The sequence below is a fragment of the Chaetura pelagica genome, unplaced genomic scaffold, assembly GCF_000747805.2.
Source record: "Chaetura pelagica isolate M959 unplaced genomic scaffold, ChaPel_1.0 scaffold120, whole genome shotgun sequence".
In the NCBI taxonomy this organism is placed as follows: domain Eukaryota; kingdom Metazoa; phylum Chordata; class Aves; order Apodiformes; family Apodidae; genus Chaetura; species Chaetura pelagica.
Genome location: NW_009951952.1, coordinates 1,806,456 through 1,821,557, shown reverse-complemented (window position 1 = coordinate 1,821,557; position 15,102 = coordinate 1,806,456). Strand labels below are relative to the sequence as shown.

Here is a 15,102-nt window from a genome sequence, read left to right as displayed (position 1 = left end):
TCAGTTTTCTGAACAACTTTATTTCCAGACTATCTCACAAATACCTTGTCAGCACATCAACATGATTTATTTTTTAACACAGAAGTTAGTTATAATAAAAAATACACAATAAAGCAATACTATGCCCCCTAAAAATTAATATTTGAGCATTTTTCCTGTGTCATCCACATACTTAGTGACCATCAGGTCTTTTTTCTTTTTAGACTAAACTCAACTCTAAACTTACCAAAATGCATTTAGTGGCTTATTAGAATAAAAAAATTACAGTTTATGTCTTCAGATTTCCACCTTTCAAACAACCACTGAACAAAACTTTGCAAATGTAAGAGAAAACTAAGGTCTTATCCAAATGGAAAAGTATTCTGTCAAGTCTTAGTCTTTTAATGAACATATTTGAGACCCTGAAAAGATATGAGTCTGTCTGATGCTAGTGCAACACTGGACTACTGCTCTGGAGAGCAGTGAAGACTGTAGTGATGTGAGAGGAGGCTCAGAATCAACATATATAATGCATTATGAAGACAAATTTAAATCACTAACATTCATCCATACATGCAGAAATATGTTAAGAGCTAGAATTATTTCTTCAGTCCTGTTCATGGTGTTAAAACTTCTTCCAGTTTCTTCCAGCAAACAGTTCTATCAAAAAGGGGTAAAGTAAGCAAATCAGGTGGAATGGAGACAACACTCTGAGAGGGACTCTGTATGGCTGTGTAAGAAGGTTTGGGCCAGGCAACAAGATAGCTCAGATAACATACCGTGATCCTGTCCTTACCAAATGGTCCTTACCAGCAACGACTCATAAGAAACAAATACCCTAAGCCATTTTCTTTGTGTTAAATAGATCTAATATTCCTAATACACATGGCAGAGGGGTTGGAAATAGATGATCTTTAAGGTCCCTTCCAACTGGACCATTTTGTGATTCTATGTTTCATTAAGTATTCTCAAGGTTTAGGCACTTACCATTCATTGATGTAAATTGGCCATTCTGGCTTTTTTTTAATAACAGTACATGATTCTGGTCTGATTTGAAACTAAACAACTTCTTCCACTCCCGTATCATGGGAAAATACTGGAGATGCTGATGATGTGAGGGAAATACCTATCTTATAGTGAAAGCTGGTACTTTTCTATTTCTCAGTTGGTACTTTAAACAAAGTTGACATGCTTCAACTAGGCAGCATGATCACTCCCAAAATGTTTAATGTTATCAACCCTAAAGGATATTTAAGGAACAGTTAGTGACTGTGTAGAGCCCAGCTGCCTTATTCAACATCCTGGGACCAAAATGCATCAAGCAAGATCAAAGGATCTACTCTGATTAATATTCCACAGTAATCTTTTGTTCATTTCAGCTTGACTGTCAAGCCAGCTCTCTGATCTCAGACATACGCCTGCACTGATTTAAACAGAATAAAATGTCAGCAGGAGATGTCAACCCTTAAACAAACAAACAAACACACAAACACAAAAACCCCAGACAGTTCCTGTACCATTCCCTGTACCGTTTCAGATACCAAGAACTAAACTTGTAAGGAAATTTATAATGAAAAAAGCACAACTTCATCAATAATAATGAAAAAGGGCATTCCCAAATCAATATACAAGATGGTATTGAATCACAGTAGTTCAAAGCATTATCCAGCTTCTGTGATGCTGCACCATGTATATGGCTTATCATAGAATCACAGAATCACACAATGCTTTGGGTTGGAAGAGACCTTCAAGATCCTCTAGTTGCAACCTCCCTCCTCCCACTGGACCAGGTTGCTTAAAGCCCAGTCCTTGACGGGTCATCCACAAGCTCCATGGGCAACCTGTTCCAGTCTCTCAACACCCCCACACTAAATAATTACTTCCTAATGTCTAACCTAAATCTCCTCTCTTCCAGTTTAAAGCCATTCTATCACAACATGCCTTTGTAAAAAGCCCCTCCCCAGCTTTCCTGTAGCCCCTTCAGGTACTGGAAGGCCACTGTAAGGTCTCCCTGGAGCCTTCTCTTCTCCAGGCTGAACAGCCCCAACTCTCTCAGCCTGTCTTCACAGCAGAGCTGCTCCAGCCCTCTCATCATCTTTGTGGCCCTCATCTGGACTCACTCCAACAGCTCCATGTCCTTCCTGTGTTGGGGGCTCCAGAACTGGACACAGCACTCCAGGATCCCCAGGAATTTAATGATTAAGTCTGAGGAAGAGCTGTCATGCTGAAGAGGCTTATTATATAAACATGTTTGTTTGTGTCCTGGAAAACATAACATGGCATATACCTGTGCTGTTCTGTGACTGATTTTCACTCATAATATTGCTGTCCACATTTGACACACTAACTGGTCTTGTATGGTTGCTCCTATGTTCCCATGAGGGCTAGAGACAGCTGTCTATCTAGGCACCAGATGGGACAAGAAATGCTCCTTTAGCTCACTGGCCCCAGTTTTTGTGTCACCTCTGAGCTGCAAGTCTGCCAGCAACAGCCCACATCCATGCAGCAGCCTTGCAGCCAGAGTGACAAATTTGGATACAGGGTCTGAGCACTGTCATGGTTCCTCCAGAAATCAAACTGGCCAATGTTTGCATTGTAGCTACTAAACATAGCAGGCTGTGATTGAATGAATATGGTCTTATAAACAGGTCCACTGCTAAATATTGTTGCAACTGACACAGAAAATACATTGTACTCAGGTCTGCTAAAGTCTATACATCATCTGTATTTTCAGCTTACTCCAGTAAAATACTTAGTCAATCCAAAAATACCCCACCCACACAGAAAGAGAAGACACAAATGCAACTTTGTATAAACATGCTTTGTGAGAATTAGTTTCCATGTTACCTCAAGTTCTTTTATCCAAAGCCAAGCATCTTGCAAATTTTCCTCATTAACTTCAGCAAGTTTCTCTTGCCAAGTCACTGCTTGGGCACTAAATTTCATGAAGTTAAATCTCTTTTTGTGTCTCAGTTGTTCCTGCAAGAGACAGCATCTGATTTTTACTCAGTGTTAAATTAACTGTTTTCATTTCTGTAGAGCTGATTACCTGTTTACAATAAATTATAATTATTTATAATACACAGAGACATACAGAGACAGAGAAAATTATTGCTTGCAATTTTTAAGATTATTTGAACTTCCAATGCAAGTCTACATCTACATATACTTCTCAAACTACTACTGCCTGTCTAGGAGGGCAAGAAAAAGAGAAATGAAGCTGGGAATGAACAATGGTATAAGGCAGAGATCGTGAGGGTTTACCAAATGAAATTGAAATGAGAATCAAGGTAAGGCATCATTTAGAGGAGAATAAGAAACAAAGGCAGAGCACTGAAAAGGGGAACTATGACAGCAAGAGAGAATTAAGTTAGCAATTTGCTAAAGTTGCTTTTGAACAGAAGTGATAAGGAGTGAAAAATTTGTGCAAGCCAGTACAAACTTTCAGAGCTTGGAACACTTGTCTTCCTTTCATCACAATTTTTGTTCAGCTGGCTGTGAAACCTTCTGGTACAGTATCTAATTGTTTCCTAATGCTGATCTGTATAGAGTACAACATCATACTATGTCCTACCACTGATGCACTTAGCTCAAAAACCTGTCTGTTGTAGTTTAAAGTTTCCTAGCCCTACTAATGACTGCTATTGATGCCAGACTGATTTATTTATTTATTTATTCAGTTACTCCTCTCAGGTTTAAAAAAGTTCATGATCACAGAATCACAGAATTTTGGGAGTGGGAAGGGACCTTAAAGATCATCTAGTTCCAACCCCCCTGCATGGGCAGGGACACCTCCCACTACACCAGGTTGCTCAGAGCCCCATCCAACCTGCCCTTGAACACTTCCAGGGATGGAGCCCCCACATCATCTTTGGGCAGCCTCTTCCAGAGTTTCACCACCCTTACAATGAAGAATTTAAACCTGATCTCTAACCCAAATCTCTCTTCTTTCAGCATAAATGATGTTTTGAAGTGCCTGTTTCTCTCAGATATTAATTTGACCTTACATGACCTCACTGTAGATTTATAAAACTAGGTGAGACAAATTCTGTCTTAGGTGTGTCTCCCAGGACTTACCACTTTCGAGGCACTCCTGTACTTTGCAGGTCCCTTTGCAAAGTTCTGAGTCAGTGTAAGATACAAGTAAGTTCAAAACATTCTACACCCCCTATTGCAAAATATGAAAGTGAATCTAAAACACACATAACAAATCATGAAGTGCCAGTGGAACTGGATGACACTGCTTAAAAATAAAAATTCCAAAAGCTTCATTGCATAGTTCTTTGGGGGAGTTGTTTGTTTTTTCCTCTTCTTTGGTAAGAACAGTGGCTTGAGGCAAAGAAAAAATACTTAAGTCTTTTTAATGTTTAACAATTGCTTAAGATTTTTTTTCAAACATTTGTACAAATGAGGAAAGAAATACAAATTTTTCACTGAAAAATGAGCACACTAAGAAAAATATAAAATATTTTTATAAAGCTGCTGTTTAAAAAGAACCCAACACATTAAAAATGAAAATAAAATGTACAGTAACAACCATCCACAAAATATCAGCCAACTCTAAAATGAACCTCAGTTTTCCAAATCATTACTTTATCATACCTGTATGAACTGAAATATTTTCTCCTTCACCAGTGGCAGCTTGTCCTTCATAGACTCAGATGTGTCAATAAGAATATGGACATTATCTTCACACACATTACCAAAGAGCCCTCTGCTTCCTCGTTGAAGCCACTTAATCCTGGGGGAGGAAAAAATTCTAAAATCAAACCCTGAGCTGTAAGATCTCTGGAGCTTTGTGTGTCACAATGTCATAGGAAGGATCTTTTTATCACTGCTGTACTTCTTCCTAATCACCTGTTACTAGTCACTGTCAGAAGCAGTGTATTTACCTTCATCCTCTATAACTACATAACAACACAAGGCATTTTTATTTCCTAATTTCAGTAGGGGGTGAAAAAAAAAAAGACAAAGTGATACAGCAAAGTATCAGGTGGTTTGAGCTGGAAAATCTCATGTGGAAGTAACAAGGAGTGAAAAATTTGTGCAAGCCAGTACAAACTTTCAGAGCTTGGAACACTTGTCTTCCTTTCATCACAATTTTTGTTCAGCTGGCTGTGAAACCTTCTGGTACAGTATCTAATTGTTTCCTAATGCTGATCTGTATAGAGTACAACATCATACTATGTCCTACCACTGATGCACTTAGCTCAAAAACCTGTCTGTTGTAGTTTAAAGTTTCCTAGCCCTACTAATGACTGCTATTGATGCCAGACTGATTTATTTATTTATTTATTCAGTTACTCCTCTCAGGTTTAAAAAAGTTCATGATCACAGAATCACAGAATTTTGGGAGTGGGAAGGGACCTTAAAGATCATCTAGTTCCAACCCCCCTGCATGGGCAGGGACACCTCCCACTACACCAGGTTGCTCAGAGCCCCATCCAACCTGCCCTTGAACACTTCCAGGGATGGAGCCCCCACATCATCTTTGGGCAGCCTCTTCCAGAGTTTCACCACCCTTACAATGAAGAATTTAAACCTGATCTCTAACCCAAATCTCTCTTCTTTCAGCATAAATGATGTTTTGAAGTGCCTGTTTCTCTCAGATATTAATTTGACCTTACATGACCTCACTGTAGATTTATAAAACTAGGTGAGACAAATTCTGTCTTAGGTGTGTCTCCCAGGACTTACCACTTTCGAGGCACTCCTGTACTTTGCAGGTCCCTTTGCAAAGTTCTGAGTCAGTGTAAGATACAAGTAAGTTCAAAACATTCTACACCCCCTATTGCAAAATATGAAAGTGAATCTAAAACACACATAACAAATCATGAAGTGCCAGTGGAACTGGATGACGCTGCTTAAAAATAAAAATTCCAAAAGCTTCATTGCATAGTTCTTTGGGGGAGTTGTTTGGTTTTTCCTCTTCTTTGGTAAGAATAGTGGCTTGAGGCAAAGAAAAAATACTTAAGTCTTTTTAATGTTTAACAATTGCTTAAGATTTTTTTCAAACATTTGTACAAATGAGGAAAAAAATACAAATTTTTCACTGAAAAATGAGCACACTAAGAAAAATATAAAATATTTTTATAAAGCTGCTGTTTAAAAAGAACCCAACACATTAAAAATGAAAATAAAATGTACAGTAACAACCATCCACAAAATATCAGCCAACTCTAAAATGAACCTCAGTTTTCCAAATCATTACTTTATCATACCTGTATGAACTGAAATATTTTCTCCTTCACCAGTGGCAGCTTGTCCTTCATAGACTCAGATGTGTCAATAAGAATATGGACATTATCTTCACACACATTACCAAAGAGCCCTCTGCTTCCTCGTTGAAGCCACTTAATCCTGGGGGAGGAAAAAATTCTAAAATCAAACCCTGAGCTGTAAGATCTCTGGAGCTTTGTGTGTCACAATGTCATAGGAAGGATCTTTTTATCACTGCTGTACTTCTTCCTAATCACCTGTTACTAGTCACTGTCAGAAGCAGTGTATTTACCTTCATCCTCTATAACTACATAACAACACAAGGCATTTTTATTTCCTAATTTCAGTAGGGGGTGAAAAAAAAAAAGACAAAGTGATACAGCAAAGTATCAGGTGGTTTGAGCTGGAAAATCTCATGTGGAAGTAACAAATGGCCCTGTAACTGTTCTCCAGCCTGAACTCAGGAAAACATGTAAGCATATGCAAATATGCCTCCCTTTTCAGGAAACCAGTTGAGAACCTAGCAAGAAACTTGAGCACTTTGAAGAGTCTTAATATTGCACAGCTTTGCTGACCTTGAGTCTTAAATACAGGCTTAGATTTACATTTTAAACAGAATTTAAGCATGCCTGCCAGTTAAACACATGTATACATACTGCTGTGTACAAGAACGTTTCTGCAGTAATGGTTGCAGCAAGTCCAAATCTGATTTCCCTTGAGAGTCATAAACTACTTGTCTACTCTGAAACAGAGACATTTAACAGACAGAATATAATGGCCCTGGGAAAAATATTACTCATATCCACAGAAGTTTAAACAAGTGATATAATGGAAACTGAAAAGAATCCTATTAATTTGCTACTGACAGCTATTTTGTTTTTTCACCCCGAAGTGCTTGATGAGGTCTAACACAAATTTTAACAATTACTTGAGCCATTCAAAACAGCAAACCAATAAACTTGGTTTGGATTTCAAGTATCTATATCTATCTATCTATCTATCTATCTATCTATCTATCTATCTATCCTTTACTTCAAATTTTCCTTTCAGAGTATGTTACTGTTAGCCTATATACAAGATTAAGAGAAACTAAAAAGGATAACAAAACTCTGTTTGACCTTGCTAAAGGCAATCAGGCTGTTATACTTCTGGGAGAGAAGCAGCAATAAAATCAAAGTTCTCATCCTGCTTTATTTCCTTGAGACATCTCATTGTCCTAATATACAAAACAGAGAGCAACACATTCTATCTCTCAGTTCTACAATATCCATTCTGAATGTTTCCTTCTTCTCCTCATGTAGCTATAAAAGCCAATTTGCTTTGAGGCATCTTTAGGACAGATGAATCAAACTCTCAGATTGCCTGTTTTTTGTCCTACAAAATCTAAGAGTGTATCTATGCACTCACAAAAAAGATGCACAAAAGTCAATGAGGGAGTTAGCTTGAGCACTGAACATCTAGCTGGTCACATGCAATATTTAATAGCTCACACCCTGACTCTCTTCTAGACTGTTCAAACTTCTCCTCAACACAAAATTGCAAAAAGGGCAGATAACTATTAGCAGTAGGGGCACAAGACACGCCGTGTTACTTGTGTCAGAGCTATCACAAGAGATCCTAGGTACACAGGATGTAAGTTTACCAAGTAATGATTTCACTAGTTCTATGCCACTTTATGTCCCAAAGCTTTTTGGCACTTTCGGCAGTATTTCACCTATGTGCAGACTGACTTCCACATTTGAATTCCAGAAGGAGAATAAAAGATAAAACCATTCTTTGGTTTTCTTACATGGCTACCAAGGAATTCTACACGCAAGATTCTGATCTGAAAAGGATTTCTGGCTTAGTTCTCCTACTGGCAGTTAACCAGCCACTTCAGCTGATTATGACAGTAGATGTCAAACATTTCAACATGGATGCAAAATAATACAAACTGATTTTACATGATGAAACACTAACCTTTCTTCCACTTTTCTGAGAGCCGTCCTCATTTTCTCTTTGTACTGCTTATACTTTTCTGTACTAACATATATATGAACCACAGATCCATCTTTCCAGAAGGTCTGTACAAACTTGTCACAGTATTTTGCATTAATTACCTTCCTCTCTGTCTCCTACAACAAAGAAAAACATGATTCATGCTCCAAAAGACATTATTTTGAACTATCTTTCACATTTGGCAAATGAACTTCAAAGGAACATGCTTGATGCACATGAACACGTGCAGAAAAAGACATGGGATATGGTGGTCACAGAATCTGCTACTAGGAAAAGTCAGTAGAAACTGCTTTTATTCTTTTATCTAGCAAGAACAGAAGCTTATCAAACAGTGTAATGGTAGAGTTTAGGAAAAACAAATAGAAGACAAATGAATTCAAATTTGTTTAATGGCCTGCAAACACTGGAGCAGCTGAAACCAACACCTCTTCTAAGAAAAAATAAAGATGACAAGCAATCTTCACCCTGTCCCACATAAATACACAGAAAAACAAGGCATTAAGCCAACCCTGATTCTTCCTTGCAGATCATACGTGAAACAGGAAGCAGCCCTTGAAATGTTAATTTTCAAATAGCCCTTTGAGACAATCATATTTCTGACCATCTTTTTCTTATTCCACTACTAAGCTGGTTTTAACAAAAACTAGATAACAACTGATCATATACTTTATCATACCTCAAAAATCAATCAAGTTTTCAAGTTTAAAAAAAAATCACCAATCAGCCACAGGACATGAAGGAAAATGACCAATACTCACAGCATCAGTTTGTGAAGATTCATCCTCTGGTTTGGTTTTTATGTCAACAATTCCATCCACGTGGTGAAAAGTACAATCAGCAAGTGCATTGTAAAGTGTGAGCTTCTGAGCCTTCAAGCCATACTTCTGCAGCCACTTCTCAGAAGACAAGTATTTGTCAGATGTGTGCTTTTGCAATGGATGATCAGCACTGGTTGCTAATAAAGAAAATAAACAACACTTCCTGTATAACATCATTCATTCTGGATAAAGTGTTTTCAAAAACAGGCCAGGATGCTGTGGTCAAGATTTCCAAATGCGTTCTGTACCACTGACAGCTTTGGCATGAGAGGATACTTCTGAATGATTTTTTTATTATTCTCTGCTTTGGTTGTGAGATTGTTGGTTTTTTCATAACATGCACTTCACAACAAATTCCTTTACCAGTGGAACAAAACCATGAGAAGATAGAGAGCAAAGAAGAGAAATACCTACAGGATCAACATATAAAGGGAACAATCTTAGCAGGAGGAATGTTGACTTAAACCTTCATACTGGCTGAATTACAAAATGCCAGGAAACATTCCTGTGTAAGGGTGTTTGGTTTTGGCCCAACATGACAACAAAAGAATAGCCCCATGGCCACTCACTCAACTCTCCACACACACACACACTGGGATGAGGAGCTCAAAGTTCATGGGTCGAGACAAAGGACAAGGAGGGATCTTCACTGATTAAGGGCCCGGGCAAAACAGACTCAGCTTGGGGAAAATAATAATGTAATTCCACACTAATCACACCCCCCAGGACACAGACACCCCCAGAGCAGGGCTTGCAGATGTTACCCCACCCCTCCCTTCTTCCCGGGCCCCAATCCCTTGGTTCCCGGTTTCTCTCCCTCCTTCCCCCCAGCGGCACAGGGGGACAGGGGATGGGGTTTAGAGTCACTTCACAGCCTGGGGGTTCCTGCTGCTCCTGCCTCCTCAGCAAGAAGGATTCCTGACAGTCCTGCCCTGCTTCCCCACGGGGTCCCTCCCATGGCACAGAGGCCTCCACCAACCTCTCCTTCCTGAGTCCTTCCCACCAGGTCCGGAGCTGCTCCAGCCTGGGCTTCCCACAGAGTCACGGGGGCTTCGGGAACAGCCACCTCCCCTGGCCCGGGGGCTTCCACAGCTGAGCAATCAGAGCCCACTGGCAGCAAATCCTCTGGCCACAACATCCAAGTCCAGGGGCCAAGTTCCCCCCTCCTGGCGCCTTCAGGGAATGTCCCACCACGTTCCTCCATGAGTGCAGGGGCACAGCTGCCATCTCGCCATGGGCTGCAGGGAAACTGCTGCTGGGGCACCTTCTGCCCCTTCCTCCTCACCAACCACCAGCACCTCTGCCCCTCCAGCTCAGCTCTTCTTTATCTACAGACTGCTCACTCTGCTCAGGTGTTATCTCAGCTCTTCCGTATGTTACTGGCAGAGGTGCATCTCTTGTCCCTCTAATGGGTCCTTGGCTGGGTTTGGAGCAGGGGCAGCTTCTCAGCTTCTTATGGGAGCCACCGCTGGGGCCCTTCCCCCACTACCAAAAATCTCACCAAACCAAACCAGAACACAGGAGAATCATTTCAGAAATTGAAAAAACAGAAGATAAAACTGAAAGCACAGTTGATTACATTGGCTCACATTGCTGTTGGTCTTTTTCAGAGAAGGCCATTTAAAGTTAAAAAGCAAACTACAATGTCTTTGGAAGAGATTTTACTGCAATATTGCCTTTTTATAGGCTGACTACTGCACAATGTATCCAAAATTGCAAATCATTTGTGTACCATCTTGACATTTTCTCTAGTTCTATAAGAAGAGCTTTTAGCATTTTTAATGGATACTGAAAGAAATTGGGTATTTTTTGTCTGATCTGGTAAAACTGTTCTCATGTTTACCCTCTTATGTCAGATTGTCTTAGAAATTTTCTAAGGATCATCTTAAGGTTGGGCACTGCTCATCTCTGGATACTGGTAATAGAAAATTTGTCTCTTTTTTTGGCTCTTCTCCTGAAGAACCTTCTAAAGAGATAAGGAAGGCAAAAAAAAGAAAAAAAAAAAAAAAAAAAAAAAAGGCAGTCAAAAAGAAATACTTCAGTTACTTGGATCAATGGGCAATGGTCAAATAAGAACAACTGACAAAATTAATCACATTGTAATTTCATTTCTTTTTGTATCTTTGTTAGGTGACTATGTATGAAGTGACTTTGTATGAAGACAAACACTAAAAAAACACCAAAGCTGCACAGTCAGAAGCACATAAATAAACACTGAAATCAGGGCTGTGCTTGCAGCTTTACTGTCATCTTTTTGGTCATATGCATTATTGTTAAACTTCATACAGAAAGTCCTGCTAATTTAGAAGATGCTATTATCAGTATTAAAACTGCATTACGCCTTCACAGAAGGATAAACTCAAGCTTAAGTCGTGCAGACACATATTATTGACAGATATTCAAACCCAGTGCAGGCAGAAAAAGTTCCCAGCTTCCAATCTTCACCACCAGCCTACAACACACTGCTGAGACTTCAGGGGACTGACCAACTCACTGTACCAAGTGTTCCTCAGCAGATGATCCAGAAAAGGGCATCTGGCCCCAGCCTCCATCCAGACAAAGCAAAAGCAGCTGCACTGCAAAACCAATACCGGAGCTACACAAATTCCCTGGTTACTTGTGCTAACTCAACCTGAACCTTACATAAACTTATGCAAAAAATACCAGACACCATGTAAGTATTTTAAACCCAGTGACTAACGCAGAATACAGGCACCAACCATCCCAGCTATGATCCTGAAAGTCCACCCTCTCAGTAGCAGTCCACAGTGCCAGTGGATCATTCTGCTCCAAACCATGCCCAGAGCATCTTAGCAGGGCTGAGTAGCTTCTCACCTTCCCGTGTTTACGTCTTCAGATTTGGAAACCAGCTATGCTTCTGTCTTCAGGATGGCTCAGTCCAATCAATATGTACAGAACAACAAAATTATCATGTTCTTGGCCCAACATAATAGTGCGAATTATTAGTCTAATGAACAAATGTGGGTGTTCCTCCGTGTTTCTTAACACAACAGACGTCAGAGCACTCATTCACAATTGGTTTCAGTCCTCCATCTTAAACTAAGATAATTCAGACCCACACTTCTTCCCTCCTAGGAGAATGAACAAGCTACCAGGTTGGAGGCTATCCCAAGAAGCCTGTGATGGGAAAGAGGTACTTCCCCAGCTCCATGTAGAATAAAGCTAAAGATTTACTGGCCCGGGCAGAAGAGACAACAAAAAATGTGTTCCAGTATCTTGAAATCCAGGCAATTTCTAAACACAGTCAATGGTGAACTAAAAATGTGTGCTTCAGTGTGAGCTGTTGAAGTCCAGAAAGTTTTAGCAGTAGTAGACAGAGGTTTGTAGTGGAAAGTTTTAAGCAACCCCAAGATTAGATGTCAAGTTTAGGTGCTACTTGTATAATGACATTTCTGAGATAATAATCCCCAAACTGACACATAATCAAAACTGTTCACAGATATTGGTCCTAAATATAATAGTAACTTTCTTGAGAGAAAAATTAATTATACCATCTTGAGAAGCAGGCTTGTCAGATTCTGATAAAATCTTCTGAACTTGTGTGACTGTACTCTTGGCTTCCTCCAACTCCTTCCAGACCAGAAAGACGTCTTCACGGACACCAGCTACTGCAAAAGAAATCATAAAAAGACATTTACTTTTGGAGATAATTTCTGCTTTTATAACTCCCCAGTTGCCACCAAATCATTGGGTTCATCCAGATGTCACCATATAGCCTTGTTCTCTTGAGGTCCCACTGCAGTAACAAGTGCTGTTCTTTGACAGACTTCAAAAAAGGGCTCAAAGCTGGCACCAGGAATGAGAGGTGCTTAGCCTGGTGAAAATAACCTCCAGAGTTGGCCACAGATTATTCCCACAATGGAAGTAAATCCTTTTTAACACTCTTGGATAATGATAAGGAAATTCCACAAAGATAATTCACATGTTGTCCCCTGATATACTGCAAAAGCTGGCTCCAAATACTAACCCCACCTTTAAAACTTTAAAGAGAAGATATTTTCAACTCTTTCAATTCCATTAAAGTTCATCAATACCTTTATTTAAAAAGAAATCTTTTCCTGGAACATATGTGATAAATTTTTGCTGAGGTAAGTTTATTTTCATCCCAACAATTTTCAACAGTCATAAATAAATGCTAAAAAAAAATTGTAACGTTTTACTATCAGAAAAAAGAAAAAATGCAAAGCTGGAGTTGATACAAAGTTTTCTTAATCTTAATAGATGTTTGACTTGACTTTTTTTAAAAATAAACCATCTGTATTTAGTAGAGTGTAACTGTTAAAACCAAGGCATCATGGATACCTAAGCAGTACGAACACGACTAAGAAATGTGTTAAATTAAGTTAGTCTCAGAGTTTATATTGCAATATAGGACAGCACAGAAAAACTGTGTGTAGTCTTACAATAAAAACATAAAAGAAACTGCATCATGAGCTATCCTAACCATAAATGCAGACTACAGCCTACTGCAGATTAGAACTTATTACTGAATTGCACATAAAGATGCAGAACAAGGAAAACTGTATCTTATCTAGTGGTTCAGTTAATTTACAGCACTGATTCACTGTATAAAAGATAAGACATGCAAACTTGTCTACTAAAGTAGGCAATCAGTAGAAAAACAAACCAAATCATTTTGTTCCTTTATAAACTTCTCTGAAATAATAATATTAATGTTTTACCAAATAACAACTCAATTTTAATTGTGAAATGCTTTCCGTTTCCAAGAAATATTTTGAAATGTATAATTGTACACTGCCATCTCCTGGGACCTTCCTGCATTTCAAAAACATCTGTTTCAGCCATTAGGACAAAGATCAACATCCCCTACATCACAGAAAAGCTTTAGTAGAGCAGATCGTTCTGCAACATAAAACAGATAAGGAGAAAAAACCTCAGTCTGTTATCATGACCTTTTAAGTTTAAGAAAAGCATATGGTTCAAGTACTTCAGAAAAAAGTCAGCTTTTCTTTTATAAACAACCCCTCCCCAGAAATGCAAAACATACAAAATCTGAGAATGGGCAAAACTCCAGCAAGTAGAGAGCTACTGATGTGTAGTCACCCGTTGCATACATCCATATACACCTGTTGTCACAGTTAAACCCACAAAACATGTGCATTCACACCACACAGGCACACATTAACAAGTTGAAGACTGTTGAGAATCCAATTCCAGCTGAGCTGTCCCCAGCTAAATCTGGGTATTGTCTGTAAGCTATTAAATGCTGGCATCCAGATTTAATTTTGACTGGTTTTAATGCTGTGCTTGAAAATATCAAGAGACGTGTGCATATTCCAACTGCCTTTGGAACAATACTGATGATATCTCTGCTTCATTTCCCCTTAAACTCATGTCACGGAATCATCAAATGTACAGGATCATTGTTACTGCTCCCACTTAGATATGCTCATTGGTGTTACACAAGAAGGTATTTTGTCCCTTATTTTTGTTGCAGCATAGCAAAGTAAAACTGCACACATTTTCAAAGCAAGTATGTTTGGTGACTGACACCGCAGGCATCAACAACCGCACATTGTGGAGTTCAAGATGCTCAGAAAACCTTTCATCTGGCCATAATATTTTCCTGGATTCAACTGGGAGAGCAGGTTGCAAGCACTGACAACCGAAGCAACTTTAAGGATCTACATGGGAAGTTCACCTCCGCCTACCCCTCTTTTCTTCTCCAGCTAAGGAGGAGCGGGCAGGAAAATCTGTGCCTGTCAAGCTGAGCCCTCAAACTCAAGAGATACGCACAGACACAAAACACAGATCTCTCCCACAAGCCTTCCTCGACCTGCAGCCCTGTCCCCAGTGAAAACCGACCCTGCAACCACAAACCTCTCTTTGGCTGACGCTCCCCGTGCTTGCAGCCCAAAGCCACCCCCCAGGGGTGCTGTCCCCAGCCGCTGCAGGCCCACGGACCCTGGCAGGCCATCAGACACCTGCCGCCCAGGAAACACTCGCTCTGAAAAACACCATTTGCTGCCTCCCCCGAGAGAAAAGGCCGCTGGGCCGCCCTGCCCTGCTGCTCTGGCCGGCGGTTTAACGGCCGCCTGGGCCCCGG

At 39.8% G+C, this 15,102-nt stretch overlaps 1 protein-coding gene across 1 annotated transcript in view; it reads right to left on the bottom strand.

The window, feature by feature from the left end:
• The window catches only part of VWA3B (von Willebrand factor A domain containing 3B), a 62,033-nt gene that overhangs the window by 27,052 nt on the left and 19,879 nt on the right, over positions 1-15,102 (bottom strand). Inside the window, 5 exon segments of the mRNA XM_009999082.1 lie at positions 2,827-2,958; positions 6,201-6,339; positions 8,158-8,312; positions 8,955-9,151; positions 12,527-12,643. Of these exon segments, the coding sequence (XP_009997384.1) occupies positions 2,827-2,958; positions 6,201-6,339; positions 8,158-8,312; positions 8,955-9,151; positions 12,527-12,643 (740 nt within the window).